Source organism: Hippoglossus stenolepis, chromosome 5, assembly GCF_022539355.2.
Source record: "Hippoglossus stenolepis isolate QCI-W04-F060 chromosome 5, HSTE1.2, whole genome shotgun sequence".
Taxonomy (NCBI): domain Eukaryota; kingdom Metazoa; phylum Chordata; class Actinopteri; order Pleuronectiformes; family Pleuronectidae; genus Hippoglossus; species Hippoglossus stenolepis.
The window spans coordinates 16,371,699-16,393,082 of NC_061487.1; the positions used below are offsets into that span (position 1 = coordinate 16,371,699).

Sequence of the window (21,384 nt, forward strand, 5' to 3'; positions counted from 1 at the left end):
CCCCCTCCCTCTCTCCTCCGGCAGCCCACACAAAGCAGTGCGAGGAGCGCCGCGGCCACATCACAGTGCAGGAGAGGGGAAAGACGCACAGGATCTCTGCTGCTCGCTGTCCTCTCAGCCACCTCTCATCTCCAGAGGCAGCCAGATGAACCTCCCTGCTCTGCTCGGACGTCAAACGTTGTATTTCCAATTCCTCGCTCAACAGCACATGACGTGAATCAGTTGCTTTGGTGTCGGCTCGCCAAAGTTTTTGCATGATCAGACATTGCAGTTTTCCAATAAACAACGTGCTGCTGGTTTTTTTTTGTTTTTTTTGGTGTTTGCTCCCGGAGAGGAAGCTCTGCCCGGTTCAAAACGAGAAGACTAAATATATTCTGAATAAGAGAGGGAGAGGGAGAGAGAGAAGATGATGCATCCCGCTACGCACGAATCTGCAGCATATGCATTTGGTAGGTTTGTTACTATAAGAACCTCCTGCCTCACTCTCACCATCAAATATACAGGCTGACTTTATGAATGGGTGTTTGCAGACTATAGCGGGTCTCGTTGTGATCATCATATAAGTTCACACTCTGGTTAAAAAGGCGATAATCTGACAGTCTCTCGCATTTAGCGCGCACTGTGGATGTGTCGTTTACGCACGTTATTAGACGCTGCCTGCTGCCCGTTCGCTCATCCACACGAGATGTAACGTCGAGCACAGGAATAAAGCGTGGCTACTTTTGCTCATTCATCATAATAAAGTGTGCAAAATGTTATACTTACCGTTTGGAGCAAATCCGCCTCCTCGACGAGTCGATCTCTTGCGCGCGTAATTGTGTTAATTATTATTATCTACAGACTCTCCACGCTCGCGGGATCTGTAAATAAAAAACCGACAAAATAGTCATGCAGACAAAACATCATCGGCTAATTTGTTTTAGAATAAAAGACACAATTGGTGTAAATACCACCGCTGGGCTTGCCTGAAGTGGCAGGGGAAAAAAGGAAAAGTAAATCCAACTTTGGCAACTGTCAAAGCTTTGCCGTCCAAGTCATGTAAAACAGAATTTAAACAAACAGGCGTCAGTTTAAAATGGTGCTCGTTAGTTTGGTCGATGCGAGAGACGAGACTGAGGCGGTTTGCTGGTCGGATCGCTCCTCTAAATTGAATCTTATTTGAAAAGCAAAACGAAATCATACGCTAGGGGGCACCCATATACTGTAGTACATCCTGGGACGATGATACACGCTGCTGCTGCTGCTGCTGCTGGTGGAGGTGGAGGTGGTGCTGCTGCTTCCTCTGTGGATTGACACACAGCTCAGGCTCCATGTTCATCCGTGTGGAAGTTTTACCTGCAGTTCAACTTTTGATGGCCTCGTGGTGTGGTGAAACCTACTCGTGATTAAATCCAAGCGTTAACAACAAAAAAGATAAACCATGTTGGGCAGCTACTTTTACACGCATCCTCCACTGTGTGTTCATTACAGTTATTACGAGGCAACACCTGACAGCCATCACTGTTAACAGCTTTGTTTTACAATGTTGTTTATCAGAAAATAGCGTCCATACGTGTCATCCTAACCTTAACGTGAAGGGCACGGGCCTTTGACCTCAAGTGACACTTTCGGTGAAACGGTCTCTATTTAAAGCTATAGTGCCTTCACGTTTTGGCCCCATAGGCTCCTGTGAGACCCAGATTTGTATTTATTCTATCCGTCCTGACCCTGCATGTGAGTTTGGTGTGTTTGTGGTCAGGGGGATTAGACGGGTACAGCGGGCGGCCACAGGATGTCAGTGGACTATCATAACATTTATATAAGAGGTGTGGACTGTGATGAATGGGACCTGGTTTGATTAGAGGCACTAATAGGTATATTAGCCTGTACATATATAGAGAATGCAGATGGCATTCAGTATAATGGTCTTGATCACCCAGTGGGTGACCCTTCTCAATGTCTGGCTCTTAAGTGTCCACCTGCTGTTTTGTTTACCAATATAATTTCAAAATAATGTTTATAATCCTAATATAACAGCATAATTTTCACTCTTTTTGTGTGTATTTGTTCAAAAGTGTAGTCTGTCTATATAGCTGCCTGACGGAAGAAAAATAAAGGTACAATGGAAAGATGTATTTTTATTGTAAGGATGAATCATGTCCAGAGAAAGGATATTGCATATATTTATGGGGCTGCAGGATATACAGTGGCACGATATGAGGCAAATAATTAAATTAGATTTTATTTTTATAAATATTATTTCCCACTGAAATTCTAAGATTTTTACCGGGCGTGCATGTAAAGTCTCGAGTGACTGAGAAACACGTCTCCTTTTAGGACCAAGCGGCCCTCTCGACCTCCACGCTGGCTCTGGCAAGGTACCAAGTAGCACAAGTGCCGAGCAGCCAATGAGGGCCGGGGGGCGGTCCCCGAGCTCTGACCAGTCAAACACACTCTCCTTCCTTATATGGCAGCAGATCTCCATGGTAACGTGTGCTAAGTTGCAGCAGTCGTGTCAAAGTTCACTATATAGAGGCTCAGTGAGCTGATCAGAGAGAAAGCATTCAGCCTGCCCGGCTCCAACCAAATCACTTCCTCACCTCCGCCTTTTTAACATATTCCATCACTTTCTATCTTTATTCTTCTCTCCTGTTATTTCTCTGTGCACGGAGGAAGGTTCTGCAGGTTGTGATCTCTGCGTGGTTTTTTTTGTTTTTGTTTTTCGGTGCTTTCGCTTTTTTCGCTGGAGAGAGGGGAAGAGAGTTTGTCTTCATATTCCCGGACTCTGAAATCTTTTTTGGCTTCAGCTGCGCGCTTCCCTGGCGCTGCCTCACAAGAAGAAGAAGAAGAAGAAGAAGGAGGAAAAAAAAAAAAAATCAGAAGAGGAAGAAGACGCGTTTTTTTTTTTTTAAACCCAGTTGGTGATTTTCTTCAAGACTTGTGCTGGAACTTGATAGTCGGTGCTCACCAGTTGTTCTGTGCTGCTGCTGCTGCTGCACCAACCTGCTCCATGATCCGCTGATAGTCCTCTGCTACCTCGGCTGATTATCTCAATATTTGCCCTCCTCTCCCATTGATGGCTGTGCTGGATGGCTGACTGTAAGCGCCCCTGGACTTGGCCTTTAAGCGCAAGGCAGCGACTCAGCTCGCCATCGCATCAGTTTTGAAAAACGTGCTTCGCAACGTCTCCCACAGCAATAAACCGACAGTTTCCCGGAGGTTCACAGTGGATCCGACGTAGGCTAGACTTGACGTTCCCCGTGCCTGGCTGTTCAAATCACAGTTGCTCGCGTTTCCCCGAGACGTCTGTTCACCGCGACACCAAAACGGCAGACAAAAAGTTTCTTTACGTTGACTGATAGATATGGCAATGGTAGTGTGGAGAGGCTCCCAGGACGATGTGGCTGACACCCAGGGCACCCTTTCCTCGCAGACCCAAGGAGGACTATCCCTGCCCACCCCTCAACCAGGCCAGTTGAATCTGTCATCCTCTCAGGTCGCCCCTCCGACCCCTCAGACTCCGGTGCAAGGACCCCCGAACAACACGCAGTCCACGCCGACGAACCAGACGACGCAGCAGTCGGAGAAGCAGCAGCCGCAGCACATCGAGTGCGTGGTGTGTGGGGACAAATCCAGTGGCAAACACTACGGCCAGTTCACATGCGAGGGCTGCAAGAGCTTCTTCAAACGGAGCGTACGACGGAACCTCACGTACACATGCCGTGCCAACAGGAATTGTCCAATCGACCAACACCACCGCAATCAGTGCCAGTACTGCCGCCTCAAAAAATGCCTGAAAGTCGGCATGAGACGGGAAGGTATTGGGATTTTTTGTTTTCTCATCCGTGTATGTGTGTGTAAACATGTAGGGCTCTCCACACATGAAACCGTGTAGCCTCTGTAATGTCGTCCTCCATAGCCTTGTTCTCTCTCTCCCTCTCTCCCTCTCTCCCCCGACTCTTCCCTCCAAGGCTTTGCGGCTGGAGCGCGCCATGGAGCCGCTCTGTGATGTGGTGGAGACGGGGCTCGCCGGATCGTCCCTTTTTAGCGTCGCCTCGTAGCCGGTGCATTTCACAAATAGCTCAGATCCGACCCAGGGCGATCGAATTCACATTTATGAGGAAAGCACACGGCCGCAGAGACACATCTGTACTGAGTAGATTACACAATATACAAGCCCTCTGCGCTATTATGGCGAGTGTCGAATTAAGACATAGCGTGTTTCAGGCTACGTCTCCCCACGTCCTGCTCCCCGCGACGAAAAGCCGGACACCGGCTCCATTCGAGCGCACAAAGCCTCCGCACCTCCGCAAGAATTTAGCTGAATATCAGGGTCGAAAATAGGCCTGTGTGCCCGGCAGAAAGAGATGAATTGCTAAGTAGGTTAAGGGTTAAACATGCAAGGTCTCTCTTGCCCTCTTTGTGTTCCTGCACAGCCCAGCTCATGTTGCTGTGGCTGAATAACATCATTTTCCAGCTATGTGTTCAACGTGTTCACAGCTCATCTCCAGTGTGTGTCCTCATACTCTGTGTCATTGTTATCACTGCGACCCGTTTAAAACTCCTGCAATGATAGAATATATGGGTACATGTGTGTTAATATATATATTCCAATAAATGAGTGTGTGTGTGTGTGTGTGTGTGTGTGTGTGTGTGTGTGTGTGTGTGCGTGTGTGTGTGTGTTGTTGTTATATTCAACCCATGTGTCGTCTGCCATGTAATCCTACAGTTGTTTGATAATTTGTAGAATTCAGGCTTCAATATCTGCAGTTTCTCTTTTTACTGCAGCGGTGCAAAGGGGACGGGTGCCACCCACACAGCCACATCATGGCCAGTTCGCCTTGACAAATGGAGACCCACTCCACTGCCATTCCTACTTATCCGGATATATCTCTCTTCTGCTGAGAGCGGAGCCCTACCCGACGTCCCGGTATGGCAGCCAGTGCATGCAGCCCAACAACATCATGGGCATCGAGAACATTTGTGAACTAGCGGCCAGGATGCTCTTCAGTGCCGTGGAGTGGGCCAGGAATATTCCCTTCTTTCCAGACCTCCAGATCACAGACCAGGTGGCTCTGCTGAGGTTGACGTGGAGTGAGTTATTTGTGCTCAACGCCGCGCAGTGCTCCATGCCCCTGCATGTGGCTCCTCTCCTGGCGGCGGCTGGCCTTCACGCCTCCCCCATGTCCGCGGACAGAGTGGTGGCCTTTATGGACCACATTAGGATCTTCCAGGAACAAGTGGAAAAGCTCAAGGCTTTGCACGTTGACTCTGCTGAATATAGCTGCTTAAAGGCAATTGTGCTCTTCACCACAGGTAAGACAATAGACCGGCACACTCCCAAGTTCAGCCTGTGTGACTGTCACTAACATGCACACTGACACCAGCTAAATCATTGCTGACCTAAATATATCTGCACTGGCTGGAGGTTGTTGCTTGTCTTAGATGAACACACTTGCACCCCTGCTGCCTTCATGGTCAAGGATTTTTGGGTTTTGGGCCCCAGGCTATTAAATTATAAAAACCACTTGGTTAATCAACTGATTCATCAGACACATACACGGGGCTAAACTGGAAATTGTAGCATGACCACGCAAGAGATTTCTTAATTAAACTGACAGCAAAACACAGGAACGTGCAGCCCGACTGAATAAGCTCCATTTAAATAAGTCTGGTATCACACACACACAATAATTACCTTGAGCATCATAAAAACAAATCTAGCTCTCGGCTCACTTTTTCCCTGTTAAACAGAACCCAATAGCTCGCAGATGAATTGCATCACTTTGATTATTTTTTTCCGCCATTTATCAATGTGTGTATAGCCCACGTCTTGTTTGTATGGAATGACAGATATAAATGATGTCAGGCTCCGAGGGGGAGGGGGATAGGGAAAAAAAAGAAAAAAGAAAGACAAGCCTAATGTCCCATTTGCACACAGTAAAAACAAGGCGCAGGTTTCAACGCTCTCTTGTCGCTTAGTGGGGGCCAGAAAATAAAAAAGCCAGTAGGACCCATGCACACCCTGCAATTGCAAAACATGTCAGCATCTAACAGCACGGGGTGATGCTGAGCAGTGACAGGAGAGGCGGCTTTCATTTTTATTTGCAGAATTATTCTCTCTGCGCCTTGTAAGGACTCGAGGCGTCTCTGGACCTGCTCCAGAACTGCAGGTCATGACCCAAACTTCCCCAGCTATTTTGTTACATTAGCTCCGCCATTACAAGGGGAGGGGGTGTGGGGGGGATACGTGTGGAAGAGATTTACAGGGTTTCACCGTATAGACTGAATGCATGTCTTTGAAATGATATCATACCTGCGAGCCATCAGCCTCATGTATTTCATTTGGCTCGAGCAGCTCGCTATTGTTCTCGTGGTGGCTTGTTAGCCGATTCTAAAATAATCACATTTCAGGTCATTGGATTTTATTGTGGAGCCTTCATAAGGCCACGGTGGCTTAATTTGTCTCGTCCATATTACCTGCGTCCCGGAGGCTCGAACATGAGAGCGGTGTGCCGGGGCTGCAGTGACACGCCTTTTTTACTACTTTTGGGTGGTTTGGTTGTTGTCGTGCGTAAACTTTACAAACTTAACCAATGCGCGCACAAGCGTTTTTTTTTTGGCACACAATCAGCAGCCGCCCACATGCAGCAGCACAGATAGTGATTATGCGTCTCTCATGGTATATATGACGGCAGCTCCGTAGGCTATGGGCCCTTTTTTTTCTCCAAGCTAAATCTCTGCTCCACTAAAGGTCAGTAGGTCTCCCTGTCTCTCCCTCTCTCCCTCCCCCTCCTCTCCGCCTCGCTCTGCCGCTGACTGAGAGAGATACAGGCCCATGTTAAACACACTCTTTAGCTATGGATCTGCGTATTTATTTGCTTTTCGTGTTTTAATAGAAGGGCTTTGTCGAGGAAAGCCACCGAGCTACATTCGCCTGTAACCGCAATGAAACAGGGGACACGGAATTCACCTATTTACATTTGCTTCTTAGCTGTGGCAAAAAAAATGTATTATTATGTTTAATTTCTGTGTATTTATATTTGAAAAATATAATGTGTATTTTTATAGTAATATATGCTGCCACAAAAGTGTGGAGCTATGATTTTAACTTTAGTGTTTTAATTAATTGTCTACCGCCATGTTAATATATCGAGCAGTTATTTATACAAATTATTCCCATACACTGAAAAAATATCTGCACATTTGACTTAAAAACAATATTAGAGATTTAATAAAAACTACTTTTACATATGAGATAGCAATAATAATTTGTGACCGTAATTGCTTTTTAAAAGCTGTGACAGGGCCATCAGTTTGCGCCATGTCTGTCACCACATGGTGGATAAAGGCTCCTCGTGAGAGAAACACTTTATTAATGTTTATTTGCTTTCCCCCCCCTCTCAGATGCTTGTGGCCTCTCAGATGTGGCCCATGTGGAAAGTTTGCAGGAGAAGTCCCAGTGCGCCCTGGAGGAATATGTCCGGAGCCAGTATCCAAACCAGCCAACACGGTTTGGGAAGTTGTTACTCCGCTTGCCTTCCCTCCGCACAGTCTCCTCCTCGGTCATAGAACAGTTATTTTTCGTCCGATTGGTAGGTAAAACCCCAATTGAAACTCTCATCAGGGATATGTTGCTGTCGGGGAGCAGTTTTAACTGGCCTTACATGTCAATTCAGTAAACCAAGAAGGAGACGAACAAACAAAAGGTGGGGTTGGAGGCGGGGGGCGGCGGGGTGGGGGGGGGGGGCTGCGAGACTACAATGATTATAGCTGCTTTTGTGGAAGGAATAAAAAAGCAACCGGCTGTTACACGGGGCTGGCTTTCATGAAGAAAGACATTGACGTAAATGACTGTGAATCCCCCCCTACTCCAAAAAAAGAAAAAGAAAAAAAATTGAGACATCCACTGAACTTTCAAAATGGCAGATACAAGCTCCCAGTGTTCATGCAGAACAACCTGTGTCGATCCATTTTATAATGAAAGAAGAAAATAAGGAGGAAAAAAAAGGAAATTTTGTTCATCCTTATGAGGAAAAATTTAAGTATTAAGTGCATTTAAAAATGATGATTTGGGTAAAAGGAGAAAAAAAAAACTGGAGAAAGGGAAAAATACGAAACGTGAATTTTCTTTTTTCTCTAATGACTTGTCCTGTGTCCATGTATAGCTGTGTTTTGTACTTTCTTTGTTCCTCCTTTCTGGTTCCAAACCGGCCTATGTGATTTCTGTAGTACAGGTGTTGTTATTTTCTAAGACAATGATTTTTATTTGAAAATGGTGAAATAATGTTTGAAAAAAAAAAGGAAAAAAAAGTTCTATAAAGAATTAAAACCACAGCAATAGGAGTATAGGCTTATAATCTAGGCTTAATGCTGCAAGCGCACTTATAATCTTAGGATGACCATTACCATCTAGGGAAAAAAGTTTTTTGGGGGAGGGGGCTCATGTTCAACTTTATGATCCAGCGCAAACATTTTTGCTCTTTATTAATATGAAGTTATTGGATCCACTTTTATTTTCCCACTACTGTCCACATATTTAAAAAAACAAAAGGTTGATTTGACACAATTAAAATTATTTGGCCCCATGTCATTCAGCTCTAAATATTTGGCATCAGTTCCCCAATTGGATACAATGTAATAAAAAAAATAAAGTCCTACAAGTTGCATATACCGATAAAGTTTTAAAAAACATTTCGCCACATGTGCACGTAAGAGCGTTTGCAGTAGTTGCAACTGCATTGAAAGCATAAACTGACTTGTTTAAGAATCTATTGCAGAGGTCAAGGGTCATAAAAGTTTGAAGCCTAGCCAGAGTAGTGTTTTAATAGCAGTATTATTAAAGCGTCCCTGAAATGTCACCCTTTATTCACTTCAAGCATTAAGTGCCTGACAAGCATGATGTGATTTCTTATCAAAACCTTGTTAAAGTAGGCCTACAACATTTCTTTGGGGGGGGAAACAGACATTTAGATTTGAGACTTCAGTCGTGTGTTTGACTTGAAGAAGAAGAGGAGGACGAAAACAGACACTGATTAGAGGCAGTATTCTTGTAAATATAGGTCAATTCATTTCAACGAGTTTTTTCCTTTATACAAAGTATATGTGATTAAGAAAAAAAAATCTGTGGTTGCCATTTTTTTTTCTCGGTAATACAACGTCTTCAAAATTGAGTGGCAGACTTAGCTAGTAGCACTGAAAGTTCTGTTTTTAATGTATATACATATTACTACAAAATGTTTTCTTTTTCATGTATATTTAGACTGTGAATGCATGGCCACAGGTCGCTAACCTATTTTACCTTTGATATATAAATGTAAATGTTTTCTCTCTCTCTCTCTCTCTTTTTTTTTTTTGACTGTATAGATATAATCTGTGCATTCAGTACACTAGCCCTTGTATTTAAAGAAACAGAAAAAAAAGAAAGAAAAGAAACGACGTTCATTGTTAGGCTGCAGACTTAAAACAGGGTGAGCAGGTTCGGAAAAGGAGTATGATATTTTAACTTTAGTGTTATTTGCTCCTTTTTGTTCTGGTCTTTTGACAGGTGCCGTGGTGTGCGTGAGCGTGCGCGCGTGCGTGCGTGCGAGAATGAGTGCGTGCGTGCGTGCGTGCGTGCATTTGGAAGCTAGCAAAAAAAAAATACATTTCTTTTTTTTTGTTGTTGTCCTTGTTTTGGAGGCTTTTCTTCCACACACAGAGAAACACCATGTTGTGGTTGAATTAAAAAGGGATCACTGATTGAACACTGATCTTCGGCTGTTCGTGGCCACATATGGACCAGAGAATGATACATGATTGTAATTATGAACAGTTTAAACTGACCCACGTTTTTATATAAATATATAAAAATATATGACTGCAGGGTATTGATAACGTATAGATACTTTTTTTATTATTATTATTAATTGCAAGTGATATATGTGAGTGTGTGTGAAAGTTTATAGTTGAACACAATTCTTGTTTGTTTGTGTTAGCTTATTGTAAACAAGCATTCTGCTGTAAATTTGTTCTTGGTATTAAATTATAATTTATGAATTTGAAATCACCAGCTTTTCCATGTTTCCTTACTCTCTAACGTGCGTGTGAACTTGTCCTTGCGTGTGCGTGCGCGTGTGTGTGGTCGGTTGGGGTGGGGGGCGGTGGGGTGGAAGGGGGTGGGGGGTGGAGCGGAGTCAATTTGCTGTGGCAGGATGTTGCCCTTTTGCCCTATGAAAGTGATTAATGAATTACAAAATAATTAATCAATCAGCCAACAGGCCCGTCCAACGCCTTCACTCGGTGGTTTTTAGCCGCAGAAGCTTTTATTACAATAAATATTTTTATTATCATTATTATTATTGTCTACAAAAATGGCCGCTCTGTAATTCAGCTCATGGGGGGAAATAATGGAGTGACGGTGGCTGCCTGTCAAACTGTAGAAACACTCCACAACAGATGTAATAAGGTGCTGTGCCTCAGCAGATAATAAGATTTCATAACAGTCCACACCCTCCTCCTCCTCCACCTCCTCAGACGGGACAGGGACTGTGCAGGAAAAACCCAACCCAGCCTCCCCGCCGCTTTATTTGCGGAATACACTTTCACCTTTGGACGCTCGCATAAATATTAATGGGACGAAATCATAAATATAGTGCGAATATAGCATGAATGGAAGCATCCAAATAATCAGAGTTATTCTAAAAGAGAAGGGGAAGAAAAAGTTAAAATTAAATTTCTGAAAATCTAATTGCTTTCTATTTATATTACTGACTGGCTGTTATGGGCGTTATTGTGGTCTACAGGTATTTTATTTTACTTTCAGCCGCATCGCTGAGCTTCAATAACAACACTGCAAGTTGCTGAACGCTGTATAATGCATTTTTGCCTTCTGGTATGTGTACCATACATATAAAGAAGTACATGTGTGTGTATATATATAAACTTGTGATGGGTTTAAATGTCAATCACTTACGCGCGTGTTCTTGTGAAGCTATAAACATTTGGCCTATCAGTAATTATTAGTAATATTGGCTTAGTTGAGACTTAAGCTTGAATTAGCCTTGTTGTATAGAGAGAGGCTTAATCAGGAAGCCAACTTTACCACGGCCTCTGCTACTGCTGCTGCTGCTGCTGATGGTGATGATAATGGGTGTGTGTGTTTGTGTTGGTGTGGTTGTGTGCGTGGTGTGTGGTTGCGTGTGCTTCTGTTGCTGTTGATGAAAATGATGATTATGATGCTGATGGTGGTTTCTCCTCGGCTCCTCGCTGTTTGTTCACACGCTGAACGTTTCACTGCCCCTGAGGTGTAACATCACACACTGGGACCAGTCTGAGCCCATTTGATAAGGCGAGGTATAGACATCAGCCTCCGAAACCACCTTCACCACCAGCACCGCTCAGCCGGTGGGATTTCAGTGGAGCTGTATTTACAGCATCTGCACCGTCTCCCTCCAGATATTTGTCCTGAAACCTCAGAATCTTCCGCAGAGCTTCATGGCGCGTTGGGACGAGTTGGACCTCAGCTCTGCTCGGGCTGATCTCAGTTGACAGAGCGTGATGCATGTGCTGGACTCTGTAATTTCTACTTCTACTCCTTCATCAGCGTTGCACAAAAAACTAATGAGCTGGAACTCGTTGCGACGTCACTTATATTTACGTCCGTGTGACGTGAAAACTTTTTTGACACACGAGCCGGTCTATAGGACTTTACACAACCACCCACCCACTCGCTCAAAAAAACCCGCACGCGGTCCCTGAGGGTGCGGGCGTGCAGGGGATGCTGCGGGGCCGGGCTGTGCGTGCAGTCGAGTCTGCTGCTTTACGTTTGTCCAGGTTTACACACTGAAGCTGAGAACTTATTTAGGGCTCACGGGCTATTAGTGGGGCTATTTGTTTAATAAGATAAGGATACGGTTTGCTGTCTGATACACACACACACACACGCACAGGCGTCTGCACAGTTAAGCGACAAATATGCACATTATTTGCACCTTGGCACTATCCCTATGACAAATTAGCGCGTATAACATGCGTTTTATTGCATCTGGGCTGAGGCACCGCAGCTCATCTACAATGTATCACAAGTCAAACGTTTAGCAAGGTGGGACACCTGTTCCTAATGTGTCACTGCACTGGCTTTGAATAACTATTCATATTATTAATATTATTAGTAGTTTGTTATAAAATGGTGCTGAAGCCTTAATCAGCTGAGAATGTGATTCTCTTTGATGTGCTTTGATGTTTAAAAACAACTTTATATTCTTATTATATTTATTAATTTATTTTAAATTTCTGAACATTCTTCCCCGTTATCTAAGGCCATTAAAATAAATTGCTTTTTCCCCCACTCCTGCTCAGGGCACATGCAGGGCTTCCCTGCGTCCTGCCCGTAAATGTAAGAAAAGTGTGCCATCTACCCGCGGTCGCTGGAACTGTAGCTTTATCCTGAGACCTCGGAGACCTCGGCTCATTTTTTAACACAAAAGGAATAAAGCGGACGCAGGCGCCGCAGAAGCTGCCGCAGGCGATTACACTGTAACTAGTAATGTGCGTTTCAAGCACCTGTCATCACTGTGTAGAGCCAGTTTGTAGATCCACTCTGTAGATCCACTCTGTAGATCCACTCTGTAGATCCACCCTGTGTCCACTGCGGCTGTCTGTGAGGCAGCTGAAGGTTCGGGCTGGTGTGCGGCCACTGACCTGAGTGTAATGTGAAGTTTTAACATGTTCAGAACAAGAAGAAGCGAAGAACGTTACAGAAAAACAAGAGATGTATAAGAAACTTTGTTACAACTTTATTAAAATAACACAGCCCACCCACCCCATCCCTAAAAAGAAAGATTGTAGGCCTATTATTAATAATAATATTAATAATAATAAAATAACATTAATACGAATTTTATTGATAATGATGATATTAATTATTTAACCGCGTTTAAACGTCATACTTGTGGAAAATAAAAATATTGTGGACACTGTCTCATCCAAACCACTGAATCCTCTCAGCCCCTTTAAATAAGATTATTATTTAGCCTGCTGGATTTCTCCTATTTAAAGTTTTGATTTATGGTCCAAAAGGGTCCAATCAACAGCAAGATGGTTCTTAAATAATGAAAATAAAAAAACTGACTTTAAAAAGTGGAGCAGCGCTTTGTGGAGATATAAATATAGAAGATAAACGATATAAACTGGAGCTGAAGAGTGTGAATATACCTCATGTGGAATTTCTCCACAGCTATTTTAGTTTCCTCAGAAGCCAGGCGCGTTCACGGTGAGCATATCTCAGTGCCAGTGGAACACAACAGTGCCTGTGATCGTTTGAATATTGCATCCCAAGTAAACCCAATCACAAGCCACTAGCCTGTGTGAGCATGAGTGGCGCTTATGGTCTATTATAGTGAGAAATGATTTTAGGACTGAAAGAGGACTAAACTCTGATGGAGACGCGGACCAGTGAGTGCAAATAATATATCTGCCCAAAGCTTTACAGGAGGGAGACTGCACCTTCTCGAGCACACACACGCACGCACGCGCACACGCACGCACGCACACACACACACACACACACACACACACACACACACACACACACACACACACACACACACACACACACACACACTCAGCGCTGAGCCAGAGGGATGATTTGAAGAGACCGCAAACACTCTCCTGGATATTAGACTGCAGCCCCTCAGCCTCCCAAACCAGAGCGCATTATTTCATCAGCACCACTTCATAGGTATTGATCGATATGGGCCTGCATCTTGTATCGATTTGCTACTATGGGGTACATAGATACTTTATTAAGATCCCCATTAGGTGCACCGCACCGCTTGTCAGTCTTCCAGGGGTCGCGGTGGGAACGTTTCAGGCTCGTCGCTCTCGAGGAGTTTTGGAGCCTGGGAGTGAAGAAACGCACGTGCGCGCACACACACGAAGACAGAGTTTAAGTTGGACATCACGTGCTTTTTGAAAAGCATCGTGTGTGTGTGTGTGATTAAGAAATCACCGATTGAGTCAACTTAATTGACAATCGCGCAGGTCTGTGCACCGTGTTCAGGTGTGTGTGTAACCCCGATGATGACGACGATGATGATGATATTACACATTAGCTTATTCGGACTTAAAAGCTCTAATAAAATAAACTTCCCCACAATAAACCGCACGAGGCCTGCGGGTCACTCCACACACCGCACTGCCCTCACGCGCTGATGTCTTTTTATTTTCTTCTTGTGCGTGTGTGTGTGTGCGTGAGCGTGAGCGTGTGCACAGCGCAGCCACAAACTGTAAAAATGTATTTGTTGTAATTCTCGTTTATGCTGGTGGAGGCATATAAGGTTATTCTCCCGTCCACTCTTCATCATCTTCATCATCAACCTCATTTCCACCAGAGCGTCACTCATCCACACATTCCACAGGTGAAAGAAAAAATATATATTTCCTGCAAATTCATAGAAATCTCATGCAGATTTTTTTCCACTGTACTAAAAAAAGGTCTGATCCTGACTTTTCCTAAAAGGCAGAGTGAGAGCGGTTTTATTTTATTCTCCTCTCGTGTAGTTGGGTCCACACCTTGTTCCTCCGCTCGTTTAAATGGCACCGAGGCTGCGTCTGACATTTGTGCAGAGCGGATCTGAACCACCCGGATAAACACAAAGGCCTCCATGCAGTCGGAGCTGCGGTCTGACATCACACCCACTGCGTCTTTACGCACCGTTTAGGCGCGTCTGCTTTCAGTGGCTGCACAAGTTGGATATTGGCTGTCTTGCTTGAAAAACTGAAGAAGACAACATGTTCAAATAAAGATAAAATAAATAAAAAAGTTTTTCATTGACCACATCCAACATCCACCCCCTGCTACAGGGGATTTATACAGTGAGGTTGGACTTACTTGTATTTCCAATTTCATCTGTTCTCGCAGGAACCTTCTCCTCAATATTAAAATGTTTTTTTTCTATCTCTCAGCTTATAATATAATAAAATAAATAAACGTGTGAACTAGTCATATACTCTGGTTCTTTCGTGAGGCACCCACACCTTCTCGTGTCAGGAGCACCCGCGTCACAGGATAAAACCCACTTCTGACATTTTCTGCAGCTCTATGTGTTTTCTGTCCACGTGCACGGTCCGCACCCTGCAGACCAGCACATAGAAATCAAGCGTCAACATTTTTTTTAACACATCCTGCAAATGCGCAAAGGCAACCGAAAAAAACGCGGTGGACAAATGAAATCATTTCTGTGGTTTTCTGCAGGAGCCTCGTTATTATCATCATCATCATCATCATCTCCCCCTGCAGCGGCCCAGGAGCGTCCCGGGACCTCCGTTTGGGAACCAGACGCTCAGCTGATAATCGTGTTGTCTTACATGACAGTGAAGTCACTGTACTGTACTCAAGTCGCGCCTCTAACCCACCTCCCCCACCACCCCCACCCACCCTCCACTCAGTGACCCCCGCAGGTCCTGGGACCCGCTCCGGGACCCCGGCACCCCTCCACCCCCTCCCCGCACTAATGAACAGCCATAACGCGTCTGACTGTTGGCCACAAACAGACCTGAGCAGCAGCAGCGGTGTTGCAGACTGTTGTCGGAGCACGAACACAGAAGAGAGTTCAACCTCACGGAGGAGAGGGGACAGTCTGCCTGCTACAGCGAGATGGCGCTGTTCTGCACGTTTGACCCTCAACTCTGCACCGGCGGCTTGTTGTGTGTTGCAGCTCCACCTGTTTCCATCCTGTCCTTTTCTCTCTCTTTTTCTTTTGGGCAAAATATTTCAATCAGAATATAATTTTAAAATATGTCAGAAACCTGCAGTGACAGAGCGGTTGAACTGAGGGTTCGTTTGAGTTTGGAATTTCCACTTGTTTCATTCACAAATGTGATTGAAACTGTGCAAATAAACCTTCAGAAGAAAATTAGTTATTCTATCACTAATTTAATGATTTTGATAAAGTTTAATTAAATAAAAACGAGGTGTTTTAGCAGGAAATATGAGACGAAGAAAAAGGTGCAGATAAAGTTGAGACATTTCATGTGTTGCACAATAAACTCTCAACACTTCTCTCTGCCGCTCCTATCGCTGATATTTCGATTTTTTTCTTTTTGGAAGAATCACATGTTCGTGAGAAATATTTGGTGTAAGGTGAAATCTGATGTGTCACGCGAGGCGGAGAGTTCTCTATCGAATTTTGATTTCACCTCAAACACTTCTTTTCAGGCCATCGAGCAAATAAATGTTAAAGGGAAAACAGTTTTCTTTTTAAACCATCGATAAATGTGACCCTGTCTTTCATGATTCCATCTGCTCACAGCTTCTTTTCACTTCATACACCTCGAACACGTTCTGCTGCCACCAGCTCCTTAAAGGCTTCTCATTTATTTATCACTTTCGTTATTAGTTCGTTTTGAAAAATAAAATCCAGTTTCTTATTTGGTGATCATGCCTGCGGCCTTTTTAACCACGGATATTCGCTTTGTAAAAGTGTAAAATCTTGAATTAACATGAACTGATTTTAATATTAATCAATATCTCGCAATACGAACTCTCTTCTGGATTATTGAAAACAAAAGAAGCTTCTTCTGAAGTGTTTTCTGTTTATTAAATCGCTTTTTCACTGCAGGTGTTGCTCTTGTATTGACTTCAAATGTTCCGACGTTTTTAAATGAAATTAGCTTCATATTATTTTTAATACATGAACAATTATTGCGAATTAAAGCTTTAAAATGCGTTAAATTGGTTTAATTAACATTGTGATATTGCATTTGATCTGAAATGAAGGAAACTGAAACGAACTTATCTCAGATCTTATCGATTCTGATCTTATACTGGATAAGATCAGATTTAATATTTTTTGTTAAAATAACAAAATGAAATTCACATTTTTATCATTACTAAATAATCAATATTATACAACAGACACACACATTCAATGCTACAATCAAAGCACCAATGTGAGTGTTTTCCTTTATAAATACTTAAATACTTAAATTATGAATGGAATAAATTAGTTAAAATGAAAACAAACACTTTTAAAACTGTTTGAATAATAGTTTGTTCCTCTTTCCGGGTATAAATCTGTATAAAGGTGAGTAACATGACTCGACACAGCATCTACACTTGATGATCCTGTGTTCTCAGCTCCTTGTGAACTTTCACAACCACATGTAAACAAGTTGTCAGTTTGGGAATAATCTTCTTTACTCTTTTTTATCGGAGAGAAAATTCAATCTCCCAAGTTTAGCTCAGGCAGACGAGGGTTTTTTCTCTTTCTTTCTCTCACTCCTTCTTCTCTTTTTTCGTTCCTTGTCATTGGTGGGGCTGGACTATGGTGGACAATAATGCAGCAATTGTTGATGCTTTGTGACCCATAAAATTTGAGGGTGGCTATTCTGGCTTTGGTATGTAATTATGCAAAACACTTTGCATAAAGACTTGCCATCCGATCTAATGATAGAGCCTGCAGTCTCATTTCCAGAGAGGGAGGCACCGGCACTGCGAGCAACGCTGCAACGAGCTGCCATAATAAACCAACACAAACTGCACATATAACACACGCCATTGTTCAGATAATTCTGTTGTGGTGTGGACATTTATAATCCAGCAAAATGGGAGAGTGTATTTAAATTTAACCGCTCCTGCAGATTGTGTGTCTTTATCTGTCTGCAACCATGTCGTCATGCAAGGATGCACATTTAGACTTTTTCTCTTTCTCCACAGTCAGTGGTGAGTTTTGACGTAATTTTAAGTGTAAAAACTGTGGATTATAAAATAAAATAAATGCAGGCATGGAGGATTTGTATTTGATGTGTCTGCACTGAGGAGCAGTGGAGCCAAAGGACACAGTTCAGGTTCATCTCTGCTGCAGAGGAAACACATTTCATGGCTCTGGAGAGACGATAAATAAAATTCTCAGACAACATCTCCTCAGTTTTAGTTCGGAGAGAAATAACATTTCTGTGCAATAAAAATGAGGGAGAAGAAATAAAACCCCATAAAATACTACATGGTGTATGTTGTTTTTTTTTGTGAGAATTTCCAAGATGTTTATTAAAAGAGCGCCGCATGCCTTTGAGGTGATGTGCACTATATGGGATATTCTGTGTATGCACATAATAAACACTTGTGCTGCCTGACAGAGGTGTGAATCTGAGAGCTTTTCTACCAAATGAAGTGCCAGCAGAGAGAGAAGTAAAGAGATCTGCAGCTGTCAGGGGTCAGCCAGGCAGAGATTGCTTCTAGAGATCTTTTGAAAAAATCACACGTTTGAAGGCTTAGTGCTTTGCTGTCTTCGCATTTCAAGCTCAGATCAGTGGAATCAAAAAAAAGAAGAAGAAGAAGAAAAAAAAAGAAAGAGGGAGAACATGGGTTGGAGAATTCTGATGTTGGGATGGACATGGGACGATAGCTTTTTTTTGGAGACGAGCCTTTTACCTGATCCTTTACAGGGAGGAGGAGGAGGAGGACAGCCCAAGTGTTTTTGTTCTTACATTAAAACATGTATCACACAATTAAAGCCGCACTGTCTCTAATGTCCCTGTGTGTTTGTCTGTGTGTGTGTGTGTGAGAGAGGAAATGTAATGTACAAAAGCTGCTCTGCACTATCATCTATGAGTGTGTGTGTGTGTGTGGACAGTAAGATGGAGTGAAAGGAAACAAATGTGGAACCTCCCTTCAACACAACTGTTTAGACACAGGAAACAGGAATTTAATTATTGTTATAATTAATAAATCTGATCATTTTCAGGATCAAATTCTAATTCTTTGTTACTTTGCCGTGGCTTTGAATAACTTTTGATTCTTTCCTCAGGCTTGAGCCAAACTGAATCTCTTGCTTTATTGAAACTTAGTTCTGCTCACTTGCTGATAAAGTGATCAATCATTATATTTGATTTTCACATGATTCCATCTATTCTCAAGTTCTTTTTCATCAAATACACGTTCAAGTTAGGTCATATAAAAGGAGGTGAGTGTGTTATATGTATTAGTTTGTGTGTGGCTCCTGCAGTGGGAGCACATGTCTCATGATAACCAAGAACTGTGGAGCAAAGAGAATTTAATCTCCACATTTTTAATTTACAGTGTTACAGACCACAGTGACTCAGGTTTGTGAGCTGTGAGTCGCAAGATGAAATTAAATCAAAAATATATGAAAATGTTATTGATTAATGTATCTGTTCACATGACCCGGGTGCAGGCGCCTCACTGTCTCTCTCCCTCCCTCCCTCTCTCACACACACACACACACACACACACACACACACACACACACACACAATAACAAACGACACAGGGCAGAGTCTGTGCAAAGCTCCAGTGAGCAGTTGAACATTGTGTCAAGGTGTTTGAGTCCAGCTGCCTCAGCCAATCACAGCTCAGGACAAAAACAAAGTGCCTTTAAGTTTAGATCTTTGTTTCCTAAGACATTTTATATCGTTACACAAGACACAAGCTTTATTATCTTTATTCTTTTATTTTTATTATTTCACATACAGTCCAGGAAAAGTAGCGAACAACTGGCTTTTTTGAAAACTTTTCTTCATTCATTGATTAATTCGTTCATGTATTTATTTGGCCTTTTCAGTACAGTCATAATAATCTACTTTCAATTCATATTAATACACAGTACACACACAATAAAGCACATAACTAATCCCAGACCTGACTAGGTGAGACAGGATGTGACACTTTGATTCTCAGGTTCTAAGTGACAGCGCTCAACAGACGAGCACTGACGTTATCTGACAGCATTCTTTCTTAAATGCTGCTGGAAGTAAATCAGTTTAAAGATGAAACCAGAGAGAATTGAACCAAAGAGAAAGTGTTATAGTCACAAGTAAAGAGGAACAAGGGTCAAATAAGCACATTATGACTGACGATTTGATTAATAATCTTGACTTTGAGTCTTTCAGATATAGTAGAAATTCTTCAAGCAGCTTTTTTTTTTTCTTTCTAAACCTTGAAATCCTCACACTTTCAATCAGGAGTGAGTTGTGGAGAAACAAATCCGTCTTCACGTGAACCCATAACTTCTGAGTGTGTTTTGTAACCACTTTTTTTCCCCTCTCTCTCATATGCCATGTGATTTCTTTTGCCTGCTCGGAGGCAAAATATGCAAATCCCATCAGATTTATAACACTCGGCGCCTTTCATTTGTTCATGTGCTTCTGCTGTGGTATATTATTATTTTCAAGGGTTCTCAGCGGGACACAAAATGATCATAAGTTATTCTTCCACCTGACAAAAACTACTTCATCCCCCCTCCATTTCAAAGATGGGCCCCAAGTAAAAGTGATAATGACGTGATTTATTATCGTCTGAATGGATGACGGCGAGCTGATTGCTTCTGACGGACCTTCATGCAATGCTGCATATGAAACAAAATATAAATTGACAGGGAGTGATTTGGATGAAGTAAGAAAGAATGTCTTTCATGTGACAGCATCACGCGCTCATTAAATCATCCGCAAAACAGGTGATACAAACATTTTCCATTCAAACGACCACAAAGAGGAGAAACCGCTGGACTTCATTCATCTGGAAGTGAGAAGTGAATCCTGTCTGAGAGAAGAACCTCGCAGCGAACTCTTGCTGTTAATGGCGCTCCTCCGTTTTTTTAACTCCAACTTTCTTCACGTCAATTAAAATCATTTTAGCGCTCATTGCGTGAATCTCAGCAGAGTTTGTGAGTCTGTTTCCAGATCTTGAATAGTTTTAGTTTGGTAACATTTTCCTCTTCATTGTCAGGGTCTTATTTTTCCTTGAGATCCAGTGGCTTCCACAGAAAGACCTCTGATGGGCCTGGTGTTAAAGAGCTCTGATCTCGGCCGTGACAGCCTCAGTCCAATCAGCCTGTTCAACATGCTGCTTTGACTGTCACTTTCAATTTTCACATGACCCCTTGGTCCTAGAATGGGGGATAAGTGGCAGAAAGTGGGACTGAAGGCTCATATTATTGCTCTGACAGCTTCACTCAGCTGAAAGTAATGCAAAACGCAGTTCATATTTATACTCTGACCTTATGCTCAAACAGGGAATCTACTGTATCTGCGTCTTAGATGCCGAGGCAAGGACCAACACTGTGGACTCGTCCAAAATGCACATTGTATCCGGAGAAAAGAGAGAACAAGAGGAGAGTTCACTCCTTTGACTAACTGTTGTGCAGACAAAACAACATATGGAGGATTTTTTCCACACGAGGAAAAAGGTTTTTTTTTTATGTTAGAACACGTGCACAGCTGATCATCCTCTCAATATCCCTCCTGAAATGTTTCATCTGAGTCACATCCGTGCACATGTAGGTCAGAAAGAGAAGAGCGCTATCAGTGGCGGTGGATGTGGTCATTATCAGACATGTTGCGAGACAGGAGGGAGGGGTTCATTGTTCGCTGCCTGCTCGCTGACTGAATAAGGTGTGTTCATTGTTC

At 43.0% G+C, this 21,384-nt stretch overlaps 1 protein-coding gene across 4 annotated transcripts; it reads left to right on the forward strand.

The window, feature by feature from the left end:
• Positions 1 to 341: 341 nt before the first annotated feature.
• On the forward strand, positions 342 to 10,024 carry nr2f2 (nuclear receptor subfamily 2, group F, member 2). Of its 4 annotated transcripts, none has more exons than XM_035157052.2 (3): positions 342 to 449; positions 4,768 to 5,295; positions 7,387 to 10,024. In XM_035157052.2, exons 1-3 carry the CDS (start codon positions 407 to 409, stop codon positions 7,659 to 7,661), a joined length of 846 nt encoding a protein of 281 aa, XP_035012943.1. In that variant the 5' UTR covers positions 342 to 406; the 3' UTR covers positions 7,662 to 10,024. The 4 variants fall into 4 exon arrangements, with proteins under 4 accessions (XP_035012943.1, XP_035012941.1, XP_035012942.1 ...); XM_035157050.2 differs by lacking the exon at positions 342 to 449 and adding an exon at positions 2,418 to 3,797 and having other exon boundaries at positions 4,750 to 5,295; XM_035157051.2 differs by lacking the exon at positions 342 to 449 and adding an exon at positions 2,438 to 3,797.
• The last annotated feature ends 11,360 nt before the right edge of the window (positions 10,025 to 21,384 follow it).